The sequence below is a fragment of the Cygnus olor genome, chromosome 13, assembly GCF_009769625.2.
Source record: "Cygnus olor isolate bCygOlo1 chromosome 13, bCygOlo1.pri.v2, whole genome shotgun sequence".
Taxonomy (NCBI): domain Eukaryota; kingdom Metazoa; phylum Chordata; class Aves; order Anseriformes; family Anatidae; genus Cygnus; species Cygnus olor.
Genome location: NC_049181.1, coordinates 15,776,291 through 15,804,134, shown reverse-complemented (window position 1 = coordinate 15,804,134; position 27,844 = coordinate 15,776,291). Strand labels below are relative to the sequence as shown.

General features: G+C 41.9%; 1 protein-coding gene across 7 annotated transcripts; it reads left to right on the top strand.

The window, feature by feature from the left end:
- The first annotated feature begins 327 nt into the window (after positions 1-327).
- Positions 328-26,791, top strand: LOC121077568 (SLAIN motif-containing protein-like). Of its 7 annotated transcripts, none has more exons than XM_040572864.1 (10): positions 361-556; positions 1,226-1,326; positions 2,285-3,009; positions 12,716-12,852; positions 15,323-15,472; positions 20,360-20,500; positions 22,465-22,782; positions 23,006-23,143; positions 23,305-23,623; positions 25,636-26,791. In XM_040572864.1, the coding sequence occupies exons 3-10, from the start codon at positions 2,303-2,305 to the stop codon at positions 25,700-25,702; spliced, it is 1,977 nt and encodes a 658-aa protein (XP_040428798.1). In that variant the 5' UTR covers positions 361-556; positions 1,226-1,326; positions 2,285-2,302; the 3' UTR covers positions 25,703-26,791. The 7 variants fall into 7 exon arrangements, with proteins under 7 accessions (XP_040428801.1, XP_040428798.1, XP_040428799.1 ...); XM_040572861.1 differs by lacking the exon at positions 361-556 and adding an exon at positions 706-855; XM_040572863.1 differs by lacking the exon at positions 361-556 and adding an exon at positions 900-1,116.
- The last annotated feature ends 1,053 nt before the right edge of the window (positions 26,792-27,844 follow it).

The following is a 27,844-nucleotide window of genomic DNA, read 5'->3' as shown; positions in this document are numbered from 1 at the left end:
CCCCCGTCACAAACGCACTGTCACAGATCCCTTCATGGCATCTCCCCTAATAAAAAAGACGCGTCACCCAAAATGAACTACCAGCTTATTCTAAAAATAATAAAGCTTATATTATGTTCTTGAAGAATTGCCAACCACCCCTCTCCCACCTACCCTCCTACCCAAAAAAAAAAAAAGAAGTGAAACGAGTTAAAGACACGAATCCAAAACCATTTTATTTGTCCGCAAACGCCGGGGTCTCCTCAGAGCCCCTCTCCCCTCACGGCCCCATTGAGGGAAGGGGGCCTCGCGCGCCCCCCTCAGCCCCACGCACGCGCAGAGCGCGGGAAGGCGGCGGGCGCGCGCACGGCGCGAGGGAAGGGGGCGTGGCCGCGGCCCGAATGCGCGCGCGGCCCCCTCCCCTCCCCTCCCCGCCCGGCCCGCGGGGCTCCGACCAACGGTCGCCGCGGAAAGGCGGCGGGACCGGACCGGATCGAGCCGGAGCGGGTCGGGGCGGACCGGACCGGACCGGATTAGAGCGGAGCGGAGCGGAGCCTCCCCGCGGGCACCGCCTGAGGTAAAAGGGCGGGAAAATGGGGGGGGGGGGCGTCGGGGCTGAGGGCCCGCTCCGGCCGCGCCCCGCCGCCCTCACGGGGCCGGGCTCCCCCTGCCCGGGTGCCCCAGGGAGCGCCCCCCAGCCTCTCAGGGACCCCCGGGGAGCCCCTTAGGGCCGGGGGGTTTCGTCCGGGGACGGGTGAGGGACCGCTGAGTGCCTGCCGGCGGCGTGCGGTCTGTGCTGTGCGCTCAGCCCCGCGGCCGGTCCTGCTGGGTAGTGGCTAAGGAGCCACGCCGCCGCCCTACAAATTCATGTGGCACGTAGGAAATAAAGAACCGGCAGGATTTCTGTCATAAATGGAGAGAAAAGGGCCAGCGGTGCGCTCCCCGGGGCTGCTCTGCTGCGGGTACCCAAGCAGGAGCCGGTCGGGGTTTTAACCCGGTGCGCTTTGTGCGCTCGGTGTAACGTGTGGTGATCGCCCTGCCGCCGGCCTGGGGCACCGGCACCGGCACAAACGGTGTTCAGGCGGCGGAGGAAGGGGGAAGAAAGAACAGGCAGGCTCCAGCCGCCCAAATGCCGGGGTAAATGCAGCTGCAGCACCTGCAGCAGAGCCCTTGAGCCGTGCCCTGCGGCCACTCCTCCGTTTGCCATCCATCTGCAAAACAGGATTTAATTTTATATTTTTTTTAGGGGTGCCTGGTTTACCTGCTCCACGTAGCATTAATCTCCTATCGGGGGCTTTTCAATGAAGACTCAATTCGGAAATAAACACGTCGAAACTGAACGCTGAGGTAAATCGCTAGCGCAGGGGAGGACTAGCGTTGGCGTGGCTATAGGGTGCGTGCTGCGAGCATGCACCCGAAGCAGCCCGTTACCGCTAAATGCAGCCCTTTGAAGCAGCCCGTTACTGTTAAACGGATCGCTTTATGGCTTCCCGGAGGCTGGAACACGGCTGCGGTGTGAAGCTGCCTGAGCCCTGCACACTCCTCGGCCCCTGCAGCCACCCGATGAATTGTAGCGCTTCGGGTGAGGAAGGCAAAGAGATGGCTTCCTTCTGTAACGCTTACTGGAATATGTCATCTGCGGGGGGATTTGTTTATCTCTATGTTCTTTGCCTTATTATTTTTTTTTGCTGCATTCACATCTTGCTTCTGTGTCCTCGATGACAACAGAAAGATACACCAGTAAAGACACTAGTTATGCTTATTTTCATGTACCAGAGTAACTGAAGTTCCTATCTGTAGTTATTGATATGTAGTCAGACCTTAATATAAGTTGATACAGAAACATTTTCAAGTGTTTTTGTGCATGTGTGTTTTGCAGGATAAACCTGGTAGCAAACAAAGGATGTTTTTACCATTTTCTTAATGCTGTCATTGTCTGACGTCAGTACCTTGTTAATTATGTTTCCTGACTTTGCTCCATCAGTGTTTTTTCTCATGTGTTTTGGTTGTTACCAGATGGGAACTAAACTATTGTGCATGATTAAATTAGGCTCCTTTTATAAGGCCTGATTTGTAGCATAAATGTTGCATACCCAGGTGTTTAAAAGAGTAGTTCGTTTGTGTTGAAAGTCTTCATACTGATGCATTTGTTCTTTTTCACTAGATTTTGATTGAATTCAGTCACCTCGTACCCCAGTACCATTAGCTTATGTTTATGGAAGTCAGCGTTTTTGGTGGTCTAAGTTTTTTGTTTAGAATATCGTGTGTCTTTACAGAGCTCCTGTACATTTGTCGTGTCTTGCAGTGAAGCCGCGCGTTTTGGATGATGGTAGTTCCTGGGAGCGCCCCGCTCATACAGCAGGATCATGCTCTGGAGCCTGGCTTAGGGCGAGACTCGACGGAGAATTCTGCCATGGGCCCCGACACGGAGCCAGCATCCGAGGAGGTCGGCCCAGAGCTGGAGGAGGTGCGGAAGCTGCAGGAGCTGGTGCGGAGGCTGGAGATCCAGAATCAGCACCTAAGAACGAGGAGCCGCAGGAGTCTGCTCGGGACCACGCCAAGTGAGGTCCACACCAGCGTGGATAACCATGACTCTGGTCTCAATGGGATGGAAATAAATAATAGCATCAATGCTATAACTGAGAAGCAGGAGTTGCAAATAATGGCAGATCTGCACAACAAGCTAAGCAAAATCAGGAAGGAGGAGGGAGAGAACAATTGCTTAAAAAAAGACAAAGATGCCCAAATGCAGTATAGTTGTAACAGTGCCACTGAGGGATTGTCTTCCAACACGTACAAGGCGGAAATGAAGACTGATGATAACGTTAGGCGTTCTTCACGTATGGATGGGAGTAATAGCACAGAGCTTATGGGAAACTTGGTCGTTGCTGGTATTGATTCCTCAGTTAAAATACATGAACAAAATCCAAACGAAAACTGCGGAGATGTAGAAAGTCTTTTGAATAACACAGCTCTGGATGAAGTGAAAGTGTTAGAACTTGAGAACTGCAATGAGGAGGAAGATAGCTGGTATGTATTTTGAAACTTTGCTAATACGTAGAACTCGCGCTGCTGCAGTTCCAAGTTTCTGTGTCTAAACATGCGATGTTTTTTAAAGATATCAAATGCTTTGATTTTTAGCAGCAAGAAAGTGCCTAACATTATTGATCGTTGTTATTTTTAAGAACACTGTGCCAGAAGTTTTTTTTGTTCCTGAAGCAGTTTAACTGTAAAGCCCGTCCTTCTCTTTACTTGCCGAAGCTGCTGGAGCACGCGTAGAAATTCTCCTTTCCTTGTTAGTTCATTAACAGATGCAGAAGAATGGATTTTTAATCTTTGTACATAAGCTTCAAATGTTGTATTTAAAATAAGTATTTAGCAAAACACGAACTGAGATCCTAGAGCATCTGGAATTTGTGGCTTTCACTAATATCGCCAAAGAATCCGTTTCCATTTCCTGAATATGGTTTCTTTGCAGTTAACTGGTTTCTTTTGTTTAGCGACATGATCTGAAACAGATCAATGATGTCATCCTTAACTGACCTTACTTTGTAGGGCTCCACCAGCAGCCTCATTTACAGCTGGCTGTATAAATCAGCAGATTAATTTCCCTTGCCCTTCCAAAACTAGTTAAAGTTTGAGGCTAATTCCAGCTCATGCAATAACTGGGACTGGAGATTTTATCCAGAGTTCTTAAAATTAAGACTTTGTAGGATAGCCTCAGGGATCTACAAATTGTGTTCCACACTTATTTAGCTGGAGATTAATCTGGCAGTAAAGATAGCATTCCAGAATGGCTGCTAAATACAAAACAAGCCGTAAAATCTAAAAATTCATTAGCTGTTGCAAGTGAGGGTAAGCTTGTTTGTAAATGGCATGGAGCTCAGTAACTTAATGATGTCAGCTCAAATCTTTTTTTTTTTTATTATTATTATTTAAAAAACAGGGAAAGCATTTTTCTGATGGCAAAATGCGGGAAGACTGCTTTTCAGCATTAGTTAGTTTTGGAAAAAAATTCATAAAGTTAGAAGTGCTCTTCAAAATTGATTTATCGTGTGCTGTTTTTGTTTTAATTTTATTTTATTTTCCTGGGGCAGTCAGAAAGTTCTCCTGCACACCTTTCCTGGCTGCAGCTGGTACATGTGACTCCTCATCTGTTTGTAACTGCTACTGACAGTCACGATGCAAGCCTCATTTGGACACCCAAATACTGGTTCTGACTTGATCACTGAAAATCTAGCATACCTACAAAGCATTTTGATCAGATTTAAAAAAAAAAAAAAAAAAAAGGGGGGGGAGGGGGAGGGAAGGGGATGTATTTGACAAGCTGGTATATTTAACAAGCTGGTAATTTTCCTTATTTCCAGTCTTTCATATATACTTATAGCCTACAACATGAGACGTTCTTCAAACTAGGTTGTCTTGATAAAGAAACCAGACACAGCTGGAGATTTATATGGGCAATGAATACTGTGAAATGAAGCCAGGAGAGATTCTGCACTCAGAGGCTGAGTTTATTAATCTCCCCTTGAGTTGGTGGCTAATAACGTCGTTCTTCTTTACCAAGTACTGAAAGTGAGGAACTAATAATGGATGTCGAATTAATAGTGCATGTCTGTGCTTAGTGCCAAGTATCCGAAATTCACTTTGCAAGAACATCTCATATGCTGTCTGTGCTGATATTCTCGGGTTCCCATCAGCAATAGCCAGATAACAGTGGTTATGTGGGTGTTTTTTTTTTTTTTTAAAAAAAAAAAAAAAAAGAAAAGCTTCTAATGCTATACGGATTTAAGATCAACTTTAATAAGGTGGCTTTGCTGACTGGGGGGATTTTGTGCTGCCTGGACGGAAGTAATAACTAAATATGTCAAGCAGCACATTAGTCAAAGCGAATAGCTTACTATATTGTCATAGTTGCAGTCTTTTTCAATACCATATGTATGGGAAAAAAGCAATAGCTAATACGGAAGATAATCTTGTAAGCACATCTTTGACATTTGTGATTTTTGGTGGTCTCTGAGAAGCGCCCTGTGGCTTGTGTTCCCCTCTCGGTGCTGAGCTGACAGGCTGCTACCGGCCGCGACCTCTCGGCGTGCCGACCTCCTCCTTTAATATCTTCTGGTAGGTGGGATGATGCTCCATACCATAAAGAATACCGAGAGCTTATGTTGCAGTTTTCTAAAATATGAACCAGTTTCAAATATGGAATGGGGAAAAAAACATCCTCGTGTCACTTCTCTAGCTTTAAGAATATGCCCAAACCGGAGGGTGGCCTTGTGCTGGTGCCCTCGTGATTTACAGGGTTTGAAACCTCCAGCAAAATCTCCTGTGTGGATTTTTGCCACCTGTGCTAACAGCAAAGCCTGTTGCACTTGGAGTGCCAAGGGGGAAGCACGACGGAGTGGGTCAGAGGCATTGCCACAGGTCTTTGCAAGCACAAGTAGAGTCTCGGTTCCTGCACCACTGAAAACACTGTTCCTTGGTTCAGACTGCAGGCGTTTCTGGGCTAACAGTGCAGCTTCCCTCGGTGTCAGCAAGACCTGGTGTCTCGTGGGCTGTTTTTAGAAACAAGGGTGCGACGAATGAGCTCCTGTGAAACTTGAGGTACGGCGTCACAGGCGGTAACGGTACTCTGCGCTTCTTTGGTGTCTGTCCCTTGACTTGCATCCGTGGGTCACTTTCTCAAGTAGCTGTTCAACATTGTAAATATCCTCGAGGCCCAACTGAGGGCAAGTCGGCTTTCTGTGCTGTCCAGCTCAGCACGATGTTTGGCGTAGGCTTCAGAGGTCTCTGCCCCGTATTAGATTCCAGCTCGGTCCTTCGTGGCACGCTTCTGTGCACGTCACCTCCTGAGCTGGTTGTGGAAAGGCAGAAGGGAGCCGACAGGATACACGTGCAGTCGTCCCGCCTCGTTTGTCATTCCTGCGAACTCCCCAAGTGGAAGAATTAAGTTACAGTTTTCTGTGAGCTTAGTTTGATGTTCTTCATTCGGTGATTTGTATTCAGCATTTTGTTATGCAGACCGCTGCTGCTGGTTTGGTGCTTTGCAAATTGTCAGTTATCTTTCCTGGTAAGACTTGGGCGAGAGGATTTGGAATTATGATGAAATGATTCAAATTCCACCCACCTCTGAAACACAAAGTGTTCCTGTTGGTGTGGCGTTACATGAAAGAGAGAGAGAAAAATGGTCAAGTATTGAAGAAGTTGGGCTTTGCACTCTTTCTCCTTGTTACTAGATCAGATGATTTTTATCTCCGTCCCCCCTAACGCCTGTTTTTCTGTTACTGGGATGAGTACCAACTCCTCCATCCACGCATTGCCTTGAACAGCGTCCCTTTTCCTCTTGGTGGAAGGAAAGAAGAGGCCCTTGGACACGTCTTCCCAGTAGTGCTACTGCTGTTGTTTGAGATGGTCTTTAAGCTAAAAGTTCTGCATCCCCGGGGCTAAAGCTAAACTGCCAGCAGGTTAACACGGGGCTTCAGGTAGACTTCTAGTGTGTTTTTCTGCCTTTTTTTTTTGTTTTTTAACTCAAACCTAACAATCATGCAAATTCAACAAAATCTTTTAAATTCCTTTAAAATTGTTGAGTTCCTTTTTGGAAAAGCTGTAAAATGGGTGTCTACATGAATGTACAAATCTACTCGGCCTTATATCCTGTTATTTTTTATTTTGTGGGGTGAAGAGGAGAATGAATCCCTGGGCCACTCGGGTGAATCCCCATGTGGCTGTTTCATCCGTGTCTTGCAGGGTCTCCATCCCCAAATCATGTTTTCCCACTGAAAGCAGGCTGTGCCACCGTCACCTTTGTGCTGTGTTGTCTCCTGTTTGAACCCAGGATCCCCACACAGCAGGGAGGGACCCCTTGAAATAATCTTTGAGCCAACCGTATGACCGGTTCCTACAAATAGATTGCTATTTAGGAGCTTCCTTGGAGCGTATGTTTTCAGCATTAGCTCTGGCTCAAGTTTTACGGCGTTTAATTCAATACGCTGCAGGGTATCCTTGCTGTTAGCTTGTGCCGTGAGAGATGGGAATGAAGCTTCTGGAGAAGTCCCACCGAACGAGGGGTTCTGCACAGAGCTCAGGTATCACACCAAAACAGCATCCTGGAAACGTGACATCTTCCCACTCTAAGCTGGGGAGAGCTCCAACTGCCTTCCCTCTGGACTCACTTTGTATGTTTCAGAGGCCATGCAGTAGTTCTCCAGGGATCTCCCCTTGCCAACAACCGCATGATTAGCGACAGTAACTTGCGCAGTGTTAGTTTTTCAGACAGGTTAGCTTATGAAAAGCTGCTGGAGGTATTTTTAATACTGTATCAGCTAGCTCTGTGGTAATAATGTATTGATGACTTATCAAAACCATTTCCTGATGTTCCAGCTTGTCTTAGCAGCCCTTTGTGTTAGCTGTAGGAAGCCATTCGGATGTTTGGGGCAACGTCTGACCCGCTGTGCGCAATGCTTGGGCAGAGGAGCTCCTTCAAGACCTTTCTGTGCAGCTCGAAGGTAGTGTTGCCATCAACAGCCTTCAGTGCTGGTAATTGCCAGTGCCCGAGCGGAGTTAGCTGAAAAGGAGAGCCTACCAGCTCGTCTGATGCTTGCGTGCAAAATGCAGCCTTTTGATTTCGGTCACTTTTGATGGGGGAAGCCTGAAATGCCAGAGTTTGTCCTGATGCGCTGGAGGTGCTGGGTGAGGGCTCCTTCTGAAATGAGGGGTGGGCAGGGGGCCGTCTGCGGGGCCTCGGGGGGCTGCAGCAGGAGCGGTGCTGCCCTGCTCCCCGACGGGACCTGTGGGTGCCCCTCGCTCTTTCAGACGGGTGGCCGTGTCAGGAGATTAAGCTAATGTGGTGTTGGAAGCTCCTCCGACTTAGTGCCGCGATTCTTGGTGGTTTGTTCAGCAGGATTAGTCACTAGAGAGACATAAAAAGGTGGTGCTGCCTCTGGGATCTGCTGCGCACTGTTTTTTTTCCTTTCTCCGGTTTCTGTTTCTTGGGAATGAAAGCTCAAACTGCTCTTTTAGCTAATGCTCTACTGCTTGTGTTTGAGGAATGTTTTCCACAGGGATTTTCTCCTTATTTCTTTTGTCTGTCATTTAATGGACCGTGTGTGTATATATATATATATATATATATATATATATAATTTTTTTTTCTGCCGTTGCTTTCCACAGCACTCCATTACTGATATTTCTGTTCAACAGCGGTGTTAGATTTGAGACTGGGAACTGCAGCAGCACAGTAATAAATCTGAAAATCCACCCTGTCTGAAGGCTGATACGTAAAGGAAAGGCAAATGAGTGCATTGTGTGTTTGAAATGCTTGCTTTATAGAAGAATTTAGCTGCCTTCTTAGCACCGCGGAGGTGTACCTTATAAATCTAAATTGTTCTAAACACGTTTAGCTACCTCAGGTTTCTGTTTCCATGTGTCAGTGCCCGTGTACTGGTGCTAAGTGCCTGTAGGTGACGTGTAATAAACCAAGCTTGTGTCATAACAACCAGGGTTCATTTTATTTTCAATGTAACTTACAAGTGTATTAATTATAGAGCTTTCTGCAGCCCCATTTCTCATCTCATGATCTACAGGTTGACTTGTGTAAATATTCTGCAAGATTAGGACCTTAAATTTTCAGTCACTGCTGACTTTTGCTCTTACAATTGGTCTGATGCGTTACTAAATTGTAAAGAAGCTTTTTTTAGTGAAGAGTTCAATTTAAGAAAGTTGTCATAGTATCGTCTAGATTCTTTTTGTTTGGTTGTTTTCTCTAAGGAGGTATTTTCTAAAACAAACAATAGTGGCTACTGGCTCCCATGTATCCTGTAACACTCGAAAATTGCTAGAGGGTGTTTTGCTGTTAGTACACTGGAATAAACTGCAAAGAATGCCACAGATTTATTTTTGAAATACTTTTTCTTCCATTATTCTTAAGGGAAGAAAAACCTCACGTGCTCGCTGCCCAACTAAACCCACGTGCCTCTTACTGGAGGTGCATTTCACAAAATACTTGATAGGGAAAGCGAAATGCAGGCAGAGTAAGGAGAAACTAAGGATGCATTCTGTAAGGATTTCCTCACAGAAGCTGTAGAAAATCTCATTCATATTTAATGAATGACACAGCAAATCTCCAATATATCAAACAGAATAGATATCTGCCCAAGCGTCTACTTCCTGAACTCTGTATTAGGCCTTGGAACTATTTAAACAATTGGTTAGTTTTCATTTGTGATTTGACAAAAGAAAATATTCAAAGCATAACTTCTTGCTGTTTTAAACAGAACATGCTTGCTTCCAAAAACTGCTGAGTTGTAGGAACAGAGTGCAAGGTAAAGCTTATTCACTAAGCAGGTATTTGCTAAACCCCAAAGACTTTGGCTGACTTATAAACTGGCAGCCTTGTGCACGCTTAATGGCATGCCTGAGTACATTTTTTCCAGTGATTACTGGATTAAGTTATCCTGACAAATCAAACATGCTCACAGGGTGAAACTACCAGAAACAATACCCTGCATATTTGGAAACAGAGCACAGTGAACTTACTTTGTCACAAAAACCTCTTTCAGACAAAAACTTGTTCGAGTTGGGCTACAAACGTGGCGCTGTCTTAACTTCCCTCGCTTGCTGTGGCCGTTGTGCCACCGGAGCGATGGAGAATGGCACTCTGGGGGAGGCAGTAGTAAGGACAGACTTTTAGGTCTGAATATTGTCCAGAAAGATCCTCGCTTCTGGTTGTGGGGCAGGTGGGTTTAGTTTGTCAGCTGATGGTGTGCAGAGTTGTGGGAGAATAAGCGGTGAGAGCGCGTTGTGACGAGTTAGCTTGGGGAGCGTTGAACCCATGCCCAAAGCTGCTAAAAAGGAAAATGGCAGCACGGACTTCGTGAAATCAAGGCAGAATTCCTCCGAAGGCGTTATCTTTCTAGAAATTGCCTGGCAGTGCTCTGAAAAATTGAGTTGTCCTTACTTAATTGAGTTTAGTTAAATCGTAAGTGAGGCCGTCTCTTGCCGATAGACTTGTCAGCTGAAAAAATGAGCCCTCTGGCAGACCGCAGAGCAGGTTGCTCTGCCTCGTGGGGAAGCGGCTCCAGCAATCAAACGAGCATCGTAATTTTCTGCTGGTGCGGTCCTGGGTAGAAACATGATTAGAAGGATCTGAGTAGAACACGTACTTCCCGAAGTAGAGCAAGATTTTCTCCCTAAACCTAAAATAAGCAAAGAACAGCGTGACCTGCCCTAAGGAGGCTGTTGGCCTCTTTTTTTTTTTTTTGATGGTTTTATTGCTGCTTTTTTGGTCTGTACTGTAAAACAAACCCAGGGAGAGCGAGCGCTTCGCTTTCTCTGTTTTATTCAGGCTGAGTGGCTGTAATGCTCGTTTGCCCATGCAGAAACAGCAAGGCTTGCTTTTGGAGTCTTTTATAAGAGATAATATTGTATGTTCGGGAATATTGCCTTCCCTTTTCTCAGCACTTATTTTCCCCATAGCAAATTAGCTTTGGGATTCTTTTATTTGTGTGTGGTTTTATGTAAAGCTTGCTATGAAAAAGCCTCTGCATGAGACATGGCTACGTAGACTGACTCTCTGCTCCCCAAAAAGAGGATCTGGCCAGGGGCAAGAATATTATTAAGATTAGTAAAGTTGTGGGTGGCATGTCAAGAGACAATGGAGAATAGTTGCCTTCCACTGGTATCCCCTTCCCCAAGAACTGGGCAATATCACGAGTAAATAGGAGGTGACAGCTTCACAGCAAGCGAATAGAGGTGACCCGGCGCGTCAGTTGGCTGCCAGGGGTGCTAAAAGAAGAGAGATAAGGATCCAAAAAGATATGATTAAAAAAAAAAAATCTATAGAGAGCTGTTGTGTATGGAGATGCTCACTCTGGTAGCCCCAAATAGCAAAGGTGTGGGAGTCCTGGAGAGCTTTCTGTGCAAGGACAGCTTCAGGGTCGATCTGTTGTTACATTGTCTGGACCTGGGTGCAGGATAGGGGACAGGGCCGTAGCTTAAATGGGCGTTCTGATGTTGGTATGGTATTTTAAATATCACAGCTCTTTGTTTTCTGTAGGCCAGTCATTGCTTTCATGGGTAGGACACCTGAAAACTGAGAGTTCAGCGGAATGTTTATGTAGCTCAAACATGAGGGTTTTTTTTAGAAATTAGTGGGATAATTACTAAAATATCAGATGATTTATGTTAGTTTTGTTGGGGGAAGGGGTATTTTTTGAATTGAGTATGAGATATCAGTGTGAGGAGTAACCAGAGCAGAAGGACTTCATGTGTCTCGCTGCCGCAGCATACAATGTTCCTGCTGGAAGAGGGGCACTGAGCGGGCCCTGCTGAGACAGATGGACTTGGGAGCCTCAGACTTTGTGTCTGCAAAGAACAACTAACCTTCTCCAACAGCTTCTTGTATGTTCAACCCCAAAAATTTAGTCTCAAAGCATCTATCTTCCTGAAAGGTATTCGGTACCTCAAAGATTTCGAAGAGTTGGGAGATTTCTACATCTTTTGGTATGCTTCAATGCAAATTCAGTAGTTTGAGCCTTTGGTTGAGAGTCTTACGACCTTGTTAACAAGATCAGAAAAGTTTTTGCTTTCGGCAGTCTGCTCTCTGCTTCTTACTGAGCTCAGAGGTATCACCTCTCAGACCCTTCCATTAATTGCCCAGATGGAGGTCCTAAAGTTCGTCATCTCAGAACGGGCTTCCCTACCTGTGAATCCTTTTTGTATGATGCTTTGGATGACTCCAGGAGAATGCTCTGTTAAATACCTTTTTGTAACAATGCATTCATAGCACAATAAATATTTTAGCATGTGCAGATCAAGACAACCTAAGTGGAACTCTAATATTGAAGCAAGGTATGTATAACTATATGCAGAAACTATACCCTTTGACCTTTCTTGAGAGAAATTGTCTACTTATGGAATAGTTAAGATGCTGCTTTACACATAATCAGTTGTAAATAATCCAAGGCTCTAAGCTGATTAAACTGTTTATACGTAAGTCTAGTCCTGCAAAATGATGCTAAGTGTATTAAAACTGTCAAAAACTTGGGCGTTGTTAGAACTTAATTAACACAGCAATTTAAAAAAGGAAAGGTAATGTATAGTTAATACTCCCTAATTGTTTGAAGATTTCCAAAGGGTTATTTAAATTGCTCATCCTGTCAAACTGTGGCTAGTCTCTATACTACTCGTGCAGTGCCTGAGAGCTGCTGTTACAAGACAGGAGACAAATGTTAGACATTTGTGTAATACAGCTTTAACACCCAGACCTGTAGGGTTTTTCAACAGACCAAAAACCAACCAAACATTTAAAGACTTCTAAAAGAAGATGAAGATCAAATTAGAATCACCTTGTCTCTCTTGCCATCTCTGTCATGGGATGTTTTTTGGAGGGGAGGGATGGAGGGAGAGGAAGGGGCGATAGGTGATGGCGAGTGTGCCAATTGGAAATTGGTGCTCAACTCAAAGCTTAAAAGTTCCAGCAGTATTGCAGCATGTCAGGCCTGAAGCTTGCTTCGCAGAGGCTGTTTATTTCTCTGTGAAGCTGTCTTTTAAGTGAATTTAACTATCATGGTAGTACATTTGGTTTCTGAGTCACAGTTTGCATTTTTTTTTCCCCTGTTTTTAAGCTGGGTGACGTTTCCGTTGCTTACTGCTAGGTATACTTCAGTAAATGCTACTTCTGTGCTTGCATGCATGAGTTAATGGGCGTTTCTGCTGTCCCTTTGCAATCCTTACAAAGGCTGTACGTGTCCCCGAGAAAATCTGCCGCAGACCAGAAAACGGGCTCACCTTTAAAATGGTGCCGCCAGGTGTTGGACAACCCCAGCCCTGAGACAGAAGCAGCCTGCCGAACTCTGATAAACAGGCTGGATCAAGGTATGTCAACTACAGGCTTTGCTTCTTCAGGTGTCTTTTTATTTCTGCTTGCATGCTTTATGTTATCGAGGAGTAATAGAGACATGAAGTTTGCAGTTACTGTACTGGAGAGTATCTGCAGAGGCAGCACCCTCAGATGTTGTGTTCTTACTGCGTATTTGTACAGCAGTGTTTGTCGCTGTATGAAAACCTCCCTGCTTTGGTTTACCACGGTAGTACCATCAGCTGACCAGGGTAAGAGATTGTTCTGTAAACGTTAAGAAAACTGTGCTGATTGCAAGTAATAGACTGAACGAGGAACCCGGCTGTTTTGCCTCCATGTATCTTTTTAAGATGCAAATATAGACACTACAAATTTAATGCCAAATTGACCACCTTGTTTTCTGTTCTTTTAATGTGTGCAGAGCCTAAAAACACTGCAATTCATGTCAGTGTTTTCAGACTCTTAACTGATTTTTTTTAATACTTAAAAACCTTTAATGTAAAAATATATACGAAAAATGTGTGGTTTTTTTTTTTGGGGGGGTGGTTATATAAATCCATTGCTACATCTTTTTTCAAGTAAAAAGTTCTAGTGATGTTGACTGTTTCTAATGATGATTATTTTTACTGTATCTTACTGTTACTACCTGAGTAAAGTAATTGTCTGACACTAAGAGCTTTTAATAATTAAATGTTAAAACCTGTAACTTGCAGAAACGGTATGAGTTGGGAAACTAGTTTTGCTTCCAGTTTTATCATTCTCTAAAACAGGGCAGGGAGATGTTTTTATTTTCCTTTTTCAAAGCACAGAAGGATCAATCCCATATTAATCATTCACTGATGTAAAAGCTCTGAGAACGGATGCATAGTTTATTTCATTACAGAACTGAGGTTATTTTATTTCTACATATCCATAGTCCATCACCTGGAAACCATCTGGTGGATAATCCTACCTTTGTCTTTTCAAATGCTCTCCTGGTTTGTATTTAAAATGTGCAAGTCCTGAGGTGAATTGCTCATAGCCAAGACACTGAGGGATTTGAAGTGAATAAATAATCTGTTTCTGTTGTGTAGCTTTCTGTGTCATATAGCTTTCTTTACAGGCAGCTGTGATTTTCCCCACAGCTGGAGGGATATCTAGTTTTATTGTTTTCTTCTAAAAACTCTTCATTGAAAAGCATTGCAGAGTGGGACATGCTGCAGCCCCATCTGTCTGGTTTGAATCACGAGCACCTAAACGCAAAGCAGTGGTTAGCTGTGTGTTTTAAAAAGTGAAGTTTCTGCAAGAATTAACACTTCAGAGTCCATTAACATTTTATTAATTAACATTTTAACATTTTGATGTTAACTGCTGAAAATACAACCCCCAGTTTGGTACAGAATTAGTTGTCTGCATGGGTGCCAGCTTTGTCTTCTATGTGAATACAATCATTTCGATTTCAGGTTGAGCAGTAGTTCTAACTCAGTGATAGGAAGCCAGAGGCTGCTGGCTTCTCAAGTTTATATCCTAACTGTGTTTTGGCGCAGCTCACAACCAGGCTCACTTTGAGTTTAGCCTTGAAATTCCTGATTTAAGATAACTGAATGTAGTTTGAGAACAAACTTCATTTATTTCTATAAACCATCTGTGCTTAACAATTTAAATGAAGATTGATTTGATTAACTCTTTGCTTTCTAACTGAAATGTATCAAGCTTTTATTTGTAGTCTTCTTTTTAACTACAATACTTAATATTTGTGTGTGTTGGGGGGGAGGTGGGCGACCAACAACTGTGTTTATTTGGTGAATTCTCACTCACTTCCTCAGCTACTCTTCTCTGGATTTCAGGGGTGGGTAATTCAGCACCCCTTGAATATATGCAGATCACAGAGTGAGTCATTTTGTTAATGTTGTAGCTGCTTATTTCCAAATTCAGTAAGCATGGATGCACTGAGTTTTGCTACCTGGCTTCTTTTTGATCATTTCACTAACTTGCATGCAAGTCTGTGTTGAATAAATATTTCAGAATAGCTGTTTTTCATAGTCATTTGCTCTCCTTTTAATTTAAAGTCATAGCTTTTATAGTTTTGATGCTGGTTTAATTCTGTCATTAAGAATTCAAAATGATACACGTTTAAACATAAAGTTCAATGGAGTTCTTTAAAATGAAGACAGAGTATAAAAGTGACAGATATTTATGGAAACAGTCATCTTTGAAGACCAGCATTGAAACTTTCAGGAATATACAACTTCCTCAAAGCTGTTTTCAGAAGTTATTCTTGGAATTCTTTAGAAGTGATAAAAACAAGTTAAAGGGGAGAGTGAGCCAAGGGAACAGGCGCTGTTTTGCCTCCTGTATCTTGTAACTGACGCCATCAGGATGTCTCATTCGAAGTTCATCCTTTACGACATTTAATTTTGTTTGACCCAATGCCTTTCTTTAACTTATGCTCTGTTTTTTTTTAATAATTTGATAACCTTTGTGGCTTTTCTGTATTTTTCCTTCTAGCCAGTAGATGGAAAAACCTGTATTGCAGTCCACTGGCATCGCCAAGCGCACATAATTTGAATACAGAGACATGCTCCTCTAGCAATGCACTAAACTCTCCCGGGCATCTCAAATCGACTAACAAAGCACTACTAACCTGTGGCAGCTCAGGTATGGCATGTCAGTAGAGCAGTGCAACCCTGTGGTGTTTAAAATGCAAGGAGTATTACTAAAGGACACAGGGAAAAGCTGTCAAGAGCTGTAAGTTCACCCATGGGGTTTTCTCCTTTTAATTTGCTCTCTTATCCAGGTTTCATCTATTGTGGGGAGAAAACCTCCTTGCATTCTAAATGTCTTGTAGTTTTTGTCGTTTTTGTTTTTATAACTTTTAATATCTTTTAAACTGTACTAATTATAATAGATTTAAAATAGAAAACAGCTGTTGGGGGGGAAACGTTTGTCTTGAATAATGTTGTTGTATGTAGGTATTAACTATATAAAGTTACTTGGTTATTGTTTTTTTGGCTTGAGCTTGTGAAGTTTCTTTTGAAAATATTGATTAATATAGTCAAAAAGAAGCCTCGTGCTTTAAGAGAAAACACATCGTGTCCAGGACATGTCTGTAAACTGTCTGAATGAAAAACTAAACACAAATAGCAGAAGTTTTCCATCAGACTTCATTGTGTTTGGAGTAAGATTTCATAACTTAGGGCAACTTGTACAAAATTCCTGTTAGAAGCGTATATTAATGAATTATAATAATGAAGCTTCTCCTAAATGCCTTGGCCCTCAAGTCTGCGTCTGCTTTTAAGCTGCAGCCTTAAGAGTCCATGTAGGCTCTTTCAGTAGCATTGTTGATCCCTGATGCACTTTATGCTCAGTTTCCAAGTAGAAATGCTTTGCCTCCTCGCTTATTATCAAGAGTCTTCCTTGGTTGTTTTGTTTATTTATTTACTTGTGGAGAATGCTATATCCTAATTTGCATGTTTAAAAACATAAAGCATGTTTAACAGTTTCTGGCTTGAAAGTTGATGTTAAAAGAACCTGTTAAAGACAACAACAACCACCTTGCATATGGATGTTTTCACAGCTGCAGGAGATCTGCTGGTTTTCTGCTGTAAATAGAAACGAATGGTTGGCTCTATTTTGTAAACAAAAGGATGCATGTACACCTGATTATTTTTGAGAGTTGAATTCTTCAGGGAAAAATGCTCTAAATCAACTTCTTTTTTATCTGTAATAGGTTTTCTTGTTTTTTAATATGAAGATGGTTAGCATCAGGGTTTAAATCTAGATTTATGACCTCATCATTTTCATATAGAAGCAGTTACTGTTGTTTAAAACTGAAGTGTCTGTGCAACTTCTAAAATTCTTCATCCACTTTGCAAATCTGAAGTTGTCAAGAGTACCACATAAAGAGAGAGCATAGATCAATCAGGTCATTTCCCCGTAGGGTTATTATGCACCTGTTCCGTGGCTCTTCCCTTTCCCCACCCCTTTAATTTCAGTTGTTGAAAACTCATACCTTGTGTAAGTGCTGACAGAGTTCAAAGTTCATTTTCAACTTGATTGATTTGGATCTATTTTTATTTCTCAGAAAAACAGAGCTTTCCTAACAGTTTGAGTGGAAAAATGTTCAACAGTAACTTAAAGCTCTTACAAAATCCGTATTGCCAAGCTTCTGAAATGAAAACCATAATCAGTCCATCTTGCAATGTTGAGCCACTACAGATTTTACTGATGATAGAATGTAAATTTTTTTTGGCTTTTTTCCTTTCTTCTTGAGTGTTTCTAAATAGACCTGTAATTTGAAATACAAGGAGATACACACAACTAAAGCCGGAAATTTGCTTTTAAAAAAGCTGTATTAAACTGGAAGGTGATAGTCACAACAGGAAAGAAAAAATAAATTATATAATCCTGATGTATATTTTGTTCAATAACTTCTTTTTCCCTGTCCACAAATAACAATCAAGTATCAACATCTAAATATACTTACAGAAGGCCAGCAAATTCAGACCATTACAAAGATCAAAAACTCACCTGAGTTTCTTCTGAGCAGTTTGACCGCATACAGAGCGTGTACTGCATTTTAAAATGATTCATTATTCATGTATCTCTCCTTCTTTCCCTCTGAAGTTGTTCTGGTGGACTATGAGAGTGTGACAGGAGAAACTTTTTCTTAACCTTCTGTAGTTTCTCATTTTATTACTAACGTTGTTTTGTCAACTAACAAATAACTTGAAGAAGGCAATTGATGAACGTTTCTTACGGTCTAAAAATTGTTTCTGATTTCTTCTTTCCCATCCAGTCTCATCTTCTCTTCTATGGAGATAGTTTTCTGTGCTTTTATTGCTGCAAAAAGTTTCAAAATAATATCAAGGTCTAAATTCCAACTACTTCTGTATGCTTAGAACAGTTGATATAGTGAGTCAAGCAGACTGCATGTCTGTAGGGTAAGGCTTACATTATTACATCCTTGCCATTTCTGTGAGACGCTGAAGCCCAGGTGTCACAGGAGAACTAGACTGACACACATTCAGTCAGTGAGAAAGAAGTCTCTGTTATTCTTGGCCTCAGAATGTCTTTAAACCTTTTCTGGAGAGCCAGAAAGGGGAATATGTTGATATTTGGAAGATCATCGTGTCTGTCAACTAACACAAGATAAGTTGGTTGTCCTTTTCCCGGGTTTGAAGTGTCAGGTAGTACTTTGCATTCTGTCATTAGCTGTTGCTTGCACCAGAGCACTTCAGCCTTCCTCTTTTAATCAGTAAAATGTTTCTAGAGCACCTGTAGTTTATTCATTATACTGCATCCTAGAGGTGCAGTCCCTGGAATTAAGTTCAGTCTTAATACTGGAGTGTCTTGGTTTGGAGGGTGAGTGTGGTTGTGTAATGCACGCACATGTCCCTTACACCACAGTCACAGTACTATGCAATATGTAAGCATCTTGAAACTGGAAAAACGTTACACCTTTTCAGATGAGGAGCTTGAAGTTCATCGGTAGAAAGCACTTTGCTCAATATCCATGTAGGAAACGTGTTTTACACCTGGATTTGAAACGTGTGTTTTCAGTGTTGTCCATTACTACCCTTAACAACTGGTGCAAAAGAAAATCTTGAAGAGATCACATTGGGAATCTGCTGCTTTTTCTTGCACAAGAGGAGTTAACTGTTGTTTGAAAGGGTTGTTCAGGAACGATTTGTAGATGTTTTGCTGAGAACAGACAAAATGTTTTATTTCAAGTGTCACTTGGAGTAGTATTGTTGAGAATTAGTCAAGTAGCTGCATTGCTTTCAATACCTTTGTTTTTCGCTAGAAAACAGATAGCAAAACCGAGCTAAAGTGAAGATGGTGAATGACATCATACAGATGCTATGGGAGGCTGACGTTTTGTTCTTGATTTATCTGCTGATGCTGTAACAGCCTACTTGTTGCTTCTTGTGTCAGTGATGAGCTTGAATCTCTGTCTGAGCAGGATTTGTATTCCTTAATCCTACTCTAGCTTCAAGTGATGGCAAGTGTTTGTAGGCTCTCGCATATCTACAGCTTTATCTTCTATCAGATTGGTTGTGTTTCTGTGTGTTTTTTTCGTTGTTGTTGGTTTTTTTTTTCTTTGCATTTAGTACTATATATATATAGACAACCTTGTCTTGTAATTTCTTCAAAAGTAATGGGGTGCTGTCTCTTAAAATAGCTCTACAGGTTGGAAGGTTTGAGGCTTAGTTATGCTAGGAGCATGTTGTGGTATTTTGTAACAAGCAGCATGAACAGGCACATTTGCTGTGTAGAGGCTTGAGATTCATTAATCCCTTCCTGTGTTTCCAGAAGTTTTTCTAGTAATACTTTTTTATATATACAAAGCAGTATGGATGTTCTAATATGGGAGAAGATGGAGGTAGGCTAGTGTAATAACCATTCACCAGCTCTTGTGCTGTCTTTCAAAGATACTACCCCGAGCTGAAATTCATGTTGATGGAATGGCAGCAAGACTCTTGTAACATTGCCTGCATCTGCCTGCCATCTACAGATGGAGATGGGCTAACTGCTGGTGATGCTTACCCTTACTGCAGTAACAGCAAGTTGCCAGGAAGAAAGGTATTGGAGGAAACCCAAAAGCTGTTGTGATACCACATTTCTGTGTACACGGGGTTATTTGCAAGCTGTCTACATCTGAAGAACAAGTACCAGTATAACTCATGAGTTACACAACTTGTTCTTGTCTTCCTATTTCTGTGGCAAGTAGTAGTGCTTGTACACCATGGAAGACACTGCCTTGCTTGACCTCAGAAAAAGTAATAGCAGTTGAAGGTCTGCACTTGCTAATTATTATTATTTTTATTATTATTTATTATTCTAAAGGAAAATTGGTTGTTCTTCTTTCTAATGCCTGATTTATGAAAGGCTTCTCTGGCAGAAAGATCCTTCCAGTTTGGTTTTTATTATTGCTATAGCAAAGGTTCCATGACCTGCTGTATGTATAAGCTGTATCCTTTCCTGTAAGAAAGAGAATTTGTTTTTTGATGGGAGGAAAGAAGCATATAAACCTCTAAAACGAGGAGGATGTAATCCTGTATAAACTATACTTTACGTAAGCAAATGGCATGAATGATTTTTGAGGTATTGTAGTGTGAAAGCCATTTGGATCCTTTTACTCCTATTCCTCCTGCTCATCAACACCTTAGCAGATGCTTCATGTAGCTCTGCTGCTTAATATCTAAATCAATAGCTGCCCCTTCCTCAAAATAGGGAGAAAGAATAAATACTGATCTTATTGGCAAGTTTGAACTTACAAATATATATATATCTCTGTTACCTTCTGTCCAGAAGGTGGCAATTTTCTCCCCACCCAGACTCTCTGCCTCCTTAGAACTGCGGGTTAAAACCCTGAGCATTGTATTCTCAAGTCACTGCTAACTTCTTAATTATTTCTAGCAACCATACCTCAACTTCATAACAGTACTGATTTTTATTACTGGAATAAATATTCTTCTGCTCGTTCTTGCTTTGTATGCGGATGTTGAATGTTTTTTCTATTCTTCCTCTTCTCTCCTATAGGTTACTTGAGCATGCATTCTGCGCTGAGCTCTCAGTCATCTGTGGACAGTGAGCTGAGCACATCTGATGACTCCATCTCTATGGGATACAAACTGCAGGACTTGACTGATGTCCAGGTTATGGCACGCCTTCAGGAAGAAAGTACGTGACAGCGATTTTCTGTGTGATACAGTTTTAGAATTGTAGAGAAATGTAGGTGGATTTCAACTGTTCTCTTCCCCCAACAACAAAAGGATTTAATAGATCATTTGTAACCTTTGTGTTTTGCAAGGGCTTCCTTTAAAAGTCTACAGACCCAAACTGCCGCTTAAACTTAGCAGTTGTGTAACATTCTCAAGATTATACCTCTTAAAGCAGAGAATAGTCTTGAAAGTATTAACCAAAACCCCAACCTTGTTAAATGTGCAAGCACCCTTTAGTCTTCAAAATGTTCTAACCCAGACCGTCTCTCAAATACAGGTGAGGTTTCATGAGTAACCATTCCGTAGCAGTGGCAGTTCAGACAGCAGCTGCTCATCGAGTTGCTTGACTGGTTGCTGTTGCCTTGCTTCAGCCCACATGAGCAGCTGTGGAGCTGCAGTGCGTGTCAGTTTGGGGAACTGATCCAGCTGAGAAAATAACCCAGCAAACAGTTTTGCTTGTAAATTTTTGTTTTTCTGAACAAGGTTGCCTAACTGCAGCCTGAAATCGTATTAGAAGCTGTCTAGAGAACCGAATTTTACAAGCTGTGTTTCTCACAGAAGATGCAGGTTGCATTCTATGGCTGTGTTGAGTAAACCAAGAGTTCAAGAGCATTAACACTGAAAGAGCTGAAATTACAACTTTAGCTTTTCTCTGGTAAAGTGCTTAGAGACAGCTCTGCAAATTTAACCAAGCATAAAGCATGTCTGCGTCACAATGTGGGGATTTCAGGGCCGTGAGCCAGTTCCCATTAAGTTACTGGTAAAAACTTACTGCTGACTTCAGTGCAATTTATAGAAGTCCTGACTGAAGATCAAGGTGGAACAAAATTGTAGGATCTGGTAGTCTGTGCAAATTAATCATTGATTTTGATTTTGGTTTACCGGAAACAGAAAATGAAAGACTGTTTTTCTTTTGATGAACACCTCCTTTTAGTACTGTACCTTTATAAATATAAAAGATGTTATGAAACAGTAATTTGAATATGAGACCAAAAAGAGCAAAAGATCATGTTACTGCGTCATTACGCTTGAGTGCAGCAAGTTCTGTTAAAGTGAATAAAGCAAGTAACGGCCCTTTCCTTTTTAAACTCAAGTATTTTCTTATGCTTTGTGATCATTAAAAAAAAAAAAAGAGTATGTCAGAGAAATCCTGTCACATCACAAACTTTCTAGTGAGGTATGAAAAGATTGCTTCATCCTCAGAACTATGTACCCTTTTCATATTTGTATTGTGAAGGGAAGTGAGTAGACAATTACACATATTTTTTTAATCCCTGCGATGGAGGGAATGCGGCGAGAAGAGAGTTTTTCAGAATGTTGACTAACCAGTTTTTTCAAAAGCCCAATCAACTAGTTTGCTAAATCAGTTACTGGTAAGAAGTTGCTTGCATTTTATTAGGCAAGAAATCTTAAATAAAGGCACAAATTGGGTGAGGACTTATAAGCAAACTAGGTAGATGCACCGTGGATATCAATAAATGCAGGTCTTTTATCACTTGGAGGCAGAAGTTCAAATCTTTGTTTCACATTGAAATGCTGGTGGGTGCATAATTAACTGCACTGAAAAATTCATAGTGTAATTTAGACTCATTTACACAGCTCACCTAACAGAGTTTGCATGGCAATATATAGTCCACAAGCACAGCTGCTCATATATGTGATATAAGGAGTAATTTAGGTCATTTTGAATATTAACTATTTGCTCTAATTAAACAATGCTGATATGGGTGACTCCTGTTCCAGCTTAGGGATTCAGTGTGCTTAGAGAGCCTTCAGTAAAGACAGTTATATTAGCTTAAGTCTCCTTCAAGGGTGAAATGAATTACTGATGCAAGTATTGCTTCTGAGTTTGTGTTGCTTATGGGTAAGGAATTTTTATTTTAACGTATGATGACCTTGAGCTATGTTGCCCTCCGCCTCCAGGTCTCCGTCAGGATTGTGCCTCTAGCTCTGCTTCCGTATCACGTCGCAGTTCCAGCGCCTCCCTTCACTCCCTGCGAAGAGGAACCTACAGTGACCAGGAGTTCGATACGTACAGCCTTGAGGATGAGGATGATTATGACTGTTCCCTGTCATACCGTAGTGCTCACAGATACTCACCATCTCCGCTCAGTTCACCCAGATGCCAGTCCCCTTCTTCCAGTGCAGATTATAGTAGGGCATCTACTTCCCGTATCCGCCCCCCAAGGAGATCTGTGCAAAGTCCGATGCAAGACCGGCTGAAGTACGCAAACAGCGAAGGTAAGCTAGTCATGAGCTCTTGGTACAATTTAAAAAAAAAAAAAAAGTATATGTTTTGAAGCATTCATTTTGAAAGTGTTGTTATTTACTGGAAGTAGTTAATTCAGGAATTAGTTCTATACCTGTCTACTTTTAAGTACATAGATTTTTTTAATAGTCTAAACATTTTTACCTCTTGGTTGCTACCAGAAGCAGCAAACAGTGAATTTGCTCTTGATTTCAGAGGAGATGCGCCACAGCATGCCCAACCTAGCCAGGACGAGCCTTCGAGCTCTAGAGTCTGTAAGGAGCAGCCGGAGCTTGGAGTCGGACCTGCAGGTGCCAAGCAGTCGACTTTCAAGAATTCAGCAACCGTCAGCAAGTCAGTGCAATGCTTTCCACACATTGCTGTAGTGCATTTCTTTTTTTTTTGTTTAAACCTCCCTGACTAAAACCAAGGCCCTTAAAACGCCTTGTGTCCTGATGTGTTCTTATAATACTGTTGCCAACTGGGTTATTCTTTCTTTGTCGTTCCATTTCTAGGTCTGGCTCCCAGTAAGCTCAGGTATTCCTCCAGTGCTGGGCAGTCTCCCTTAACAGTGCGACAACCAATGAAAGCCGGGTCGTGCACAAACTCTCTGTTAACACCCAGGCAGCCGGTAAAAGCCTGCAGTTACACAAATCCTGTTAGCGGAGTTCGAAAGCCACAGGCTTCTTCGCTTAGCACAGGCTCTTCGAGTAGCAGTTCCGCTACTAGAAGCAGCAACATGGTCACTGTGGCCAAAAATTCACCCATTAAAGCACGCACGTCTGTTGGAGGATCTTCAGTGCCCAAGAGCAAGCTGACGCCACCGTCCAAGAGGTAAGATCTTAAAACTCACAGACCTGAATGTCTGCCTTTATTTCACAAATTAGAAACTTTTTTAATAGAGTGGTGTTCATCGTGGAATTCTTCTAAAGTGTGCCATGGATATAAACTTGGGTTAGACCTACTGATGTCTACTACTCACAACAGCTTGAGTCTCAGATCTCACGGTCTCAGCAGGTGAAGCTGTAGGAGATGATAGTTTAGCACGTCTGTCCTGGTATTTTCAGGAAATCATAGCTAAAATAGGGAAATTGTTTTTGGAATTCTCAAACTGGTCATTAAATCTCTCTCTTGAGAGGCACCTGGATGGATTTTGTTTAATACAGTGTCTGCCTATGGATCTCCATGAATATGGAAATTAGACTCTGCTCTAATACAGATGTTTAGATGTAGGGTTGGGAAGCCATTAAAGAAAGGGTAGCACAAAGCTGTTACGTTCATGGAGGTTAAGTACCTTGCTGCCAGTCAGGAAATAAAGGGTTGCAGTTCCTTTAAATACCACTAAAATTAAGTTCAGTGAATGTATGTGTGAAGTGATAGGCGAGATAGAACTCATCAGCTTCTTGGTTAAATGCCCTGTGACCAAGTCATACAATATTCTGTGCCTCAGTATTCCATCAGTTTAAAAAACAAATTCTTTTTATTTATTTATTTATTTTTTTTTTAAAACAAAGCTAGTTGTCCAGGAAAATATGGAGCCGTAGGCTCAAATGTATTTGTATAAGAAATGAACATTATGAAACATTTTTATTTGGTGCATACATCTGGTTTGGGGAAAGAAAAAAAAATCATTCAAAAGACTAATAAACTCTGTTTTCTGTTAATATAATAAACTTCCCAGATGACTGACTGTGGTGCTCTAACTTTGCTGCTTGTAAAATAATTTTTTTTTAGTGTTTAGCTAGAACTCTAGGTGGGCATTGTCCAAAACCTAATGAGTTTTTAGAAGGGTTTGGAAAATAGGAATATGTTTAAGACGAACCTTGATGATTTGTGCTATGCATTAAAATAACCTCATAAAAAAAGCAAACATAATGGTAACCAAAAAATGTAACTTTTGTTCTTGTTGCATAAGTGAACTGATTTTGAGGTTGTATTTTAACCCAGTATGATGCAATTGGATTTGTTTTACAATTATTTCTAGCTCTTTAGCTTTTGTGATTGGATACTTAAATATTTAGACAGTGGATATCTGAAGTTTGCAGATAGTCTAAAGCAACAGCTGTTTAGTTAGAACATATCTGATCTCCTTAAAGCCTCTAAAATGGCTTTAACAACTACATGCATGGACTGCTTTATGCCATTTGAGCAATGTTTTCTTATCCCATCATCCCCAGCCATCTGCTGTATTCTTGTCTGTGGCAAGCCCCCTACCAAATTGCCCAAAGCTATTTTTTTACAGCTGTTTGCAGCACAATTTTAATGTGAACTTTTAATGGGAAATTAACTTGATTGAATATCAGCCTGCTAAGGAATATTGTACTTCTTAAACGTCTGTTTATAGCCTTAAATTGACTTGTATCTACTACTTAAAAAAACAACAACAAAAGCACACTAAAGGGAATTTTTTAAGTGCTTGACTTGTAGCAGTACTCTACATACAACTTGATTGTATTTCATGTATTCAATCATACTTGCAAGAAAAAAAATTGTTCTAGACTCAGGTGTGGGAAAACCCACAACAGTGCTCATAATGTAGCACAGCAGGTTAAATAGGTCTCTGCTGAAGTATTTATTCATACTCAATTGCTTTAAGCTGCCTGAAATAGCTGCTGCTGTACCTGTTGCGTGGGCCTCCTGGTGCAGGGGCTGGGCAGGCTGGGTACCTGTGTGACTGCAGCAGTTTACCTACGGCAGGCTGCTGCTGACACTGTCATATGACAGATGCTGCAAAAGCCCGGTGTGAACTGAAGCCTCACACATGCATTCTTTCCTGTGTGCACCAACAGATTACTTGGAACTTTGCTTCTTGTAGCTGTCAGTGACTTCTTTGTCTCTCAAAACAGATTTCTTCAATCAGCAAAGACCACTCAGAACACTGTGGACGACTCCTGGAAGGATGGGTGTTACTGACACAACCCAAAATGCCGATGCACTGCTAAACCCCTCTGTGAAGCAGAACCCCAGCTGGCTGGGCTTGGAGAACATTATTTTAAAACAATCCTCTATGTGAGAGACCCATCACTTTGGGACTGATGTGTATAGTTCCTCTCCTCTTGAACGCAAACTATTCTCGCCTTCCACTACTCTGTCAAGAGCCTGTCCTGAGCGGTGGAACACACAACTGCTTTACCATGTTCCCGCCGTTCAAAACATTACTGAAATACAAGTCTTCGCATGAAGACTGAAAAGAGCCTTATTTCATATCAACCTCTATTTGCAGCCCTTTGGAAGGCCTGTTACAAAAAAGCTTCTTATGAACTGCTCCGGAGGATGCTTGCTTAGAAAGGCTGCTGGTTGCCCTGCTTGCGCCAGAAAGCAGCTTTGAGCCACTGCTGTGGCGCGTTACATGGCGGTGGCCTGGGGAGACTAGAAATAGCTGTATAGGTGTTAGAAGTCAGACTTTTTAACTTCAACCTGGTGTATTCTATTTGTCTGAAACAACTTTTTTTTTTACTTCTGTATAGAATGTATTTCTGCTAATTTTTATTGTTTGTTCTAGGAAATGAAGCAGGTTTTTATAACTGTAGCATACTTCAAGCTGTTGTATTCAAGTGTGTGCATCACAGTTCACAAGTGAAGGAGCAGTACACAATATTTGTGTGGGTTTGTGAACAGGCAGTTGCAGGGACGGGATGCTATTTGAAAACTGCTGTTTATCAGCATCTTCATATCTCATATGAGGAAGTTAACAAACACCAGTTACAAGTAAACTTTTAAAAAAATAGCTCCCACTGACTGATTTGACTTGAAGTGGTTCCCTTTGATCTTACAACTAGCCCCTAACTGCCCTCATTTTTGTAGAAGAGTTTTCTACCGTCTCTTTGGCTATGAAGGATTCTGTTTCAATGTCCTTTTCCTCAGCAAGTGCTGGAGGCTACGACTACAGTCTTAGTACACAAAATATGCACTGATAGCAATGTTCTCCCTGCCATCAATGTGATTTTGATAGTGTAGTTTAATAAAATGTTATGGTGCTGAAATAGATCTGCCTTACTCAAACGGTGAGCCTGACTGCGTGTTTTTTGTGCTAGGAATGAGGCTGCTTTTCATGACAGCCCCAGCGCTACAGAAGTCTGCTTCAGCTCTTTGGAGAGACTTCCTTTGGAGACCTGTTTACAGAGCTTTATGATGCAAGTATTGGTATTTACCTTTCAGCTCCTTGGATTTCATAAGAACGAGGTAGGTGTCAGCAAAGGAAAACAATTCATAGCACTCAGTTCATGTCTTAAAGGAGAACATCCACAAAGGGCTTAAGCAAAAGAAAATATGGGAAACTGCTTGCAAATAGGAAGCCATTCAGGACACTTTACAGCAGAGATCACTCTTGGCGTCAAGTTTGCTTTAGAAAGGTAAAAAGAGGAAGAGTTGTATCACATTGAGTTTCAGACTAGCTCTCATGAATATGTTCCGGCATCACCTACTGACTGCTCCTAGAAAGGTAATGCTGGTGCAGGACTGGTGTTAGCTGACCTTTTTGCACAAGGGGCTGAGAGAACAGTTACACAATAGCAGCTTTTTGCATTGGGTGGGTAAGCTTTGAGACTAAGGTTGTTGCCTGTTGAAAGAGATACACATGTAAGCTAGTGAGAACTGCAAGGGTTTCTTTCTCATGTTCCACGTGCTCCTTCTAATGAATATCAGTGCTTTCCTATCATAAAATAGCTGCATACAGTAGTTTTCCTGAAGCTGAACTAACCCCACTTCCTCTGCTTTAGAGCAGCCTCTAGCTGCAAAAATGGGGATAGGGGTAGGTGGAAAGAGATCCCCTTGTAAATCTCAAAGCCAGTTCCAGCTAGTGAAAGGGCAAAAAGGAAGGCTTTTGTTAGCACAGTTACATTGCAGAAGAGAGACAAATGAGAATGAATTAAGGTGACTGCTCGTTCTCTGAATATAAGCACCTCCCTTCCACACATCAGAAGGCCAGAGATGACTACTGTTAGACAAACAGGCTTCTTGCTACTTCTGATAAAGCCTTGAAAGTTTACAGGACGGTCTTGTAAAAGCTTTTCCGTTGTGGAGAAGGTTCTCTTCTAACACATCTGTCTGGTGGAA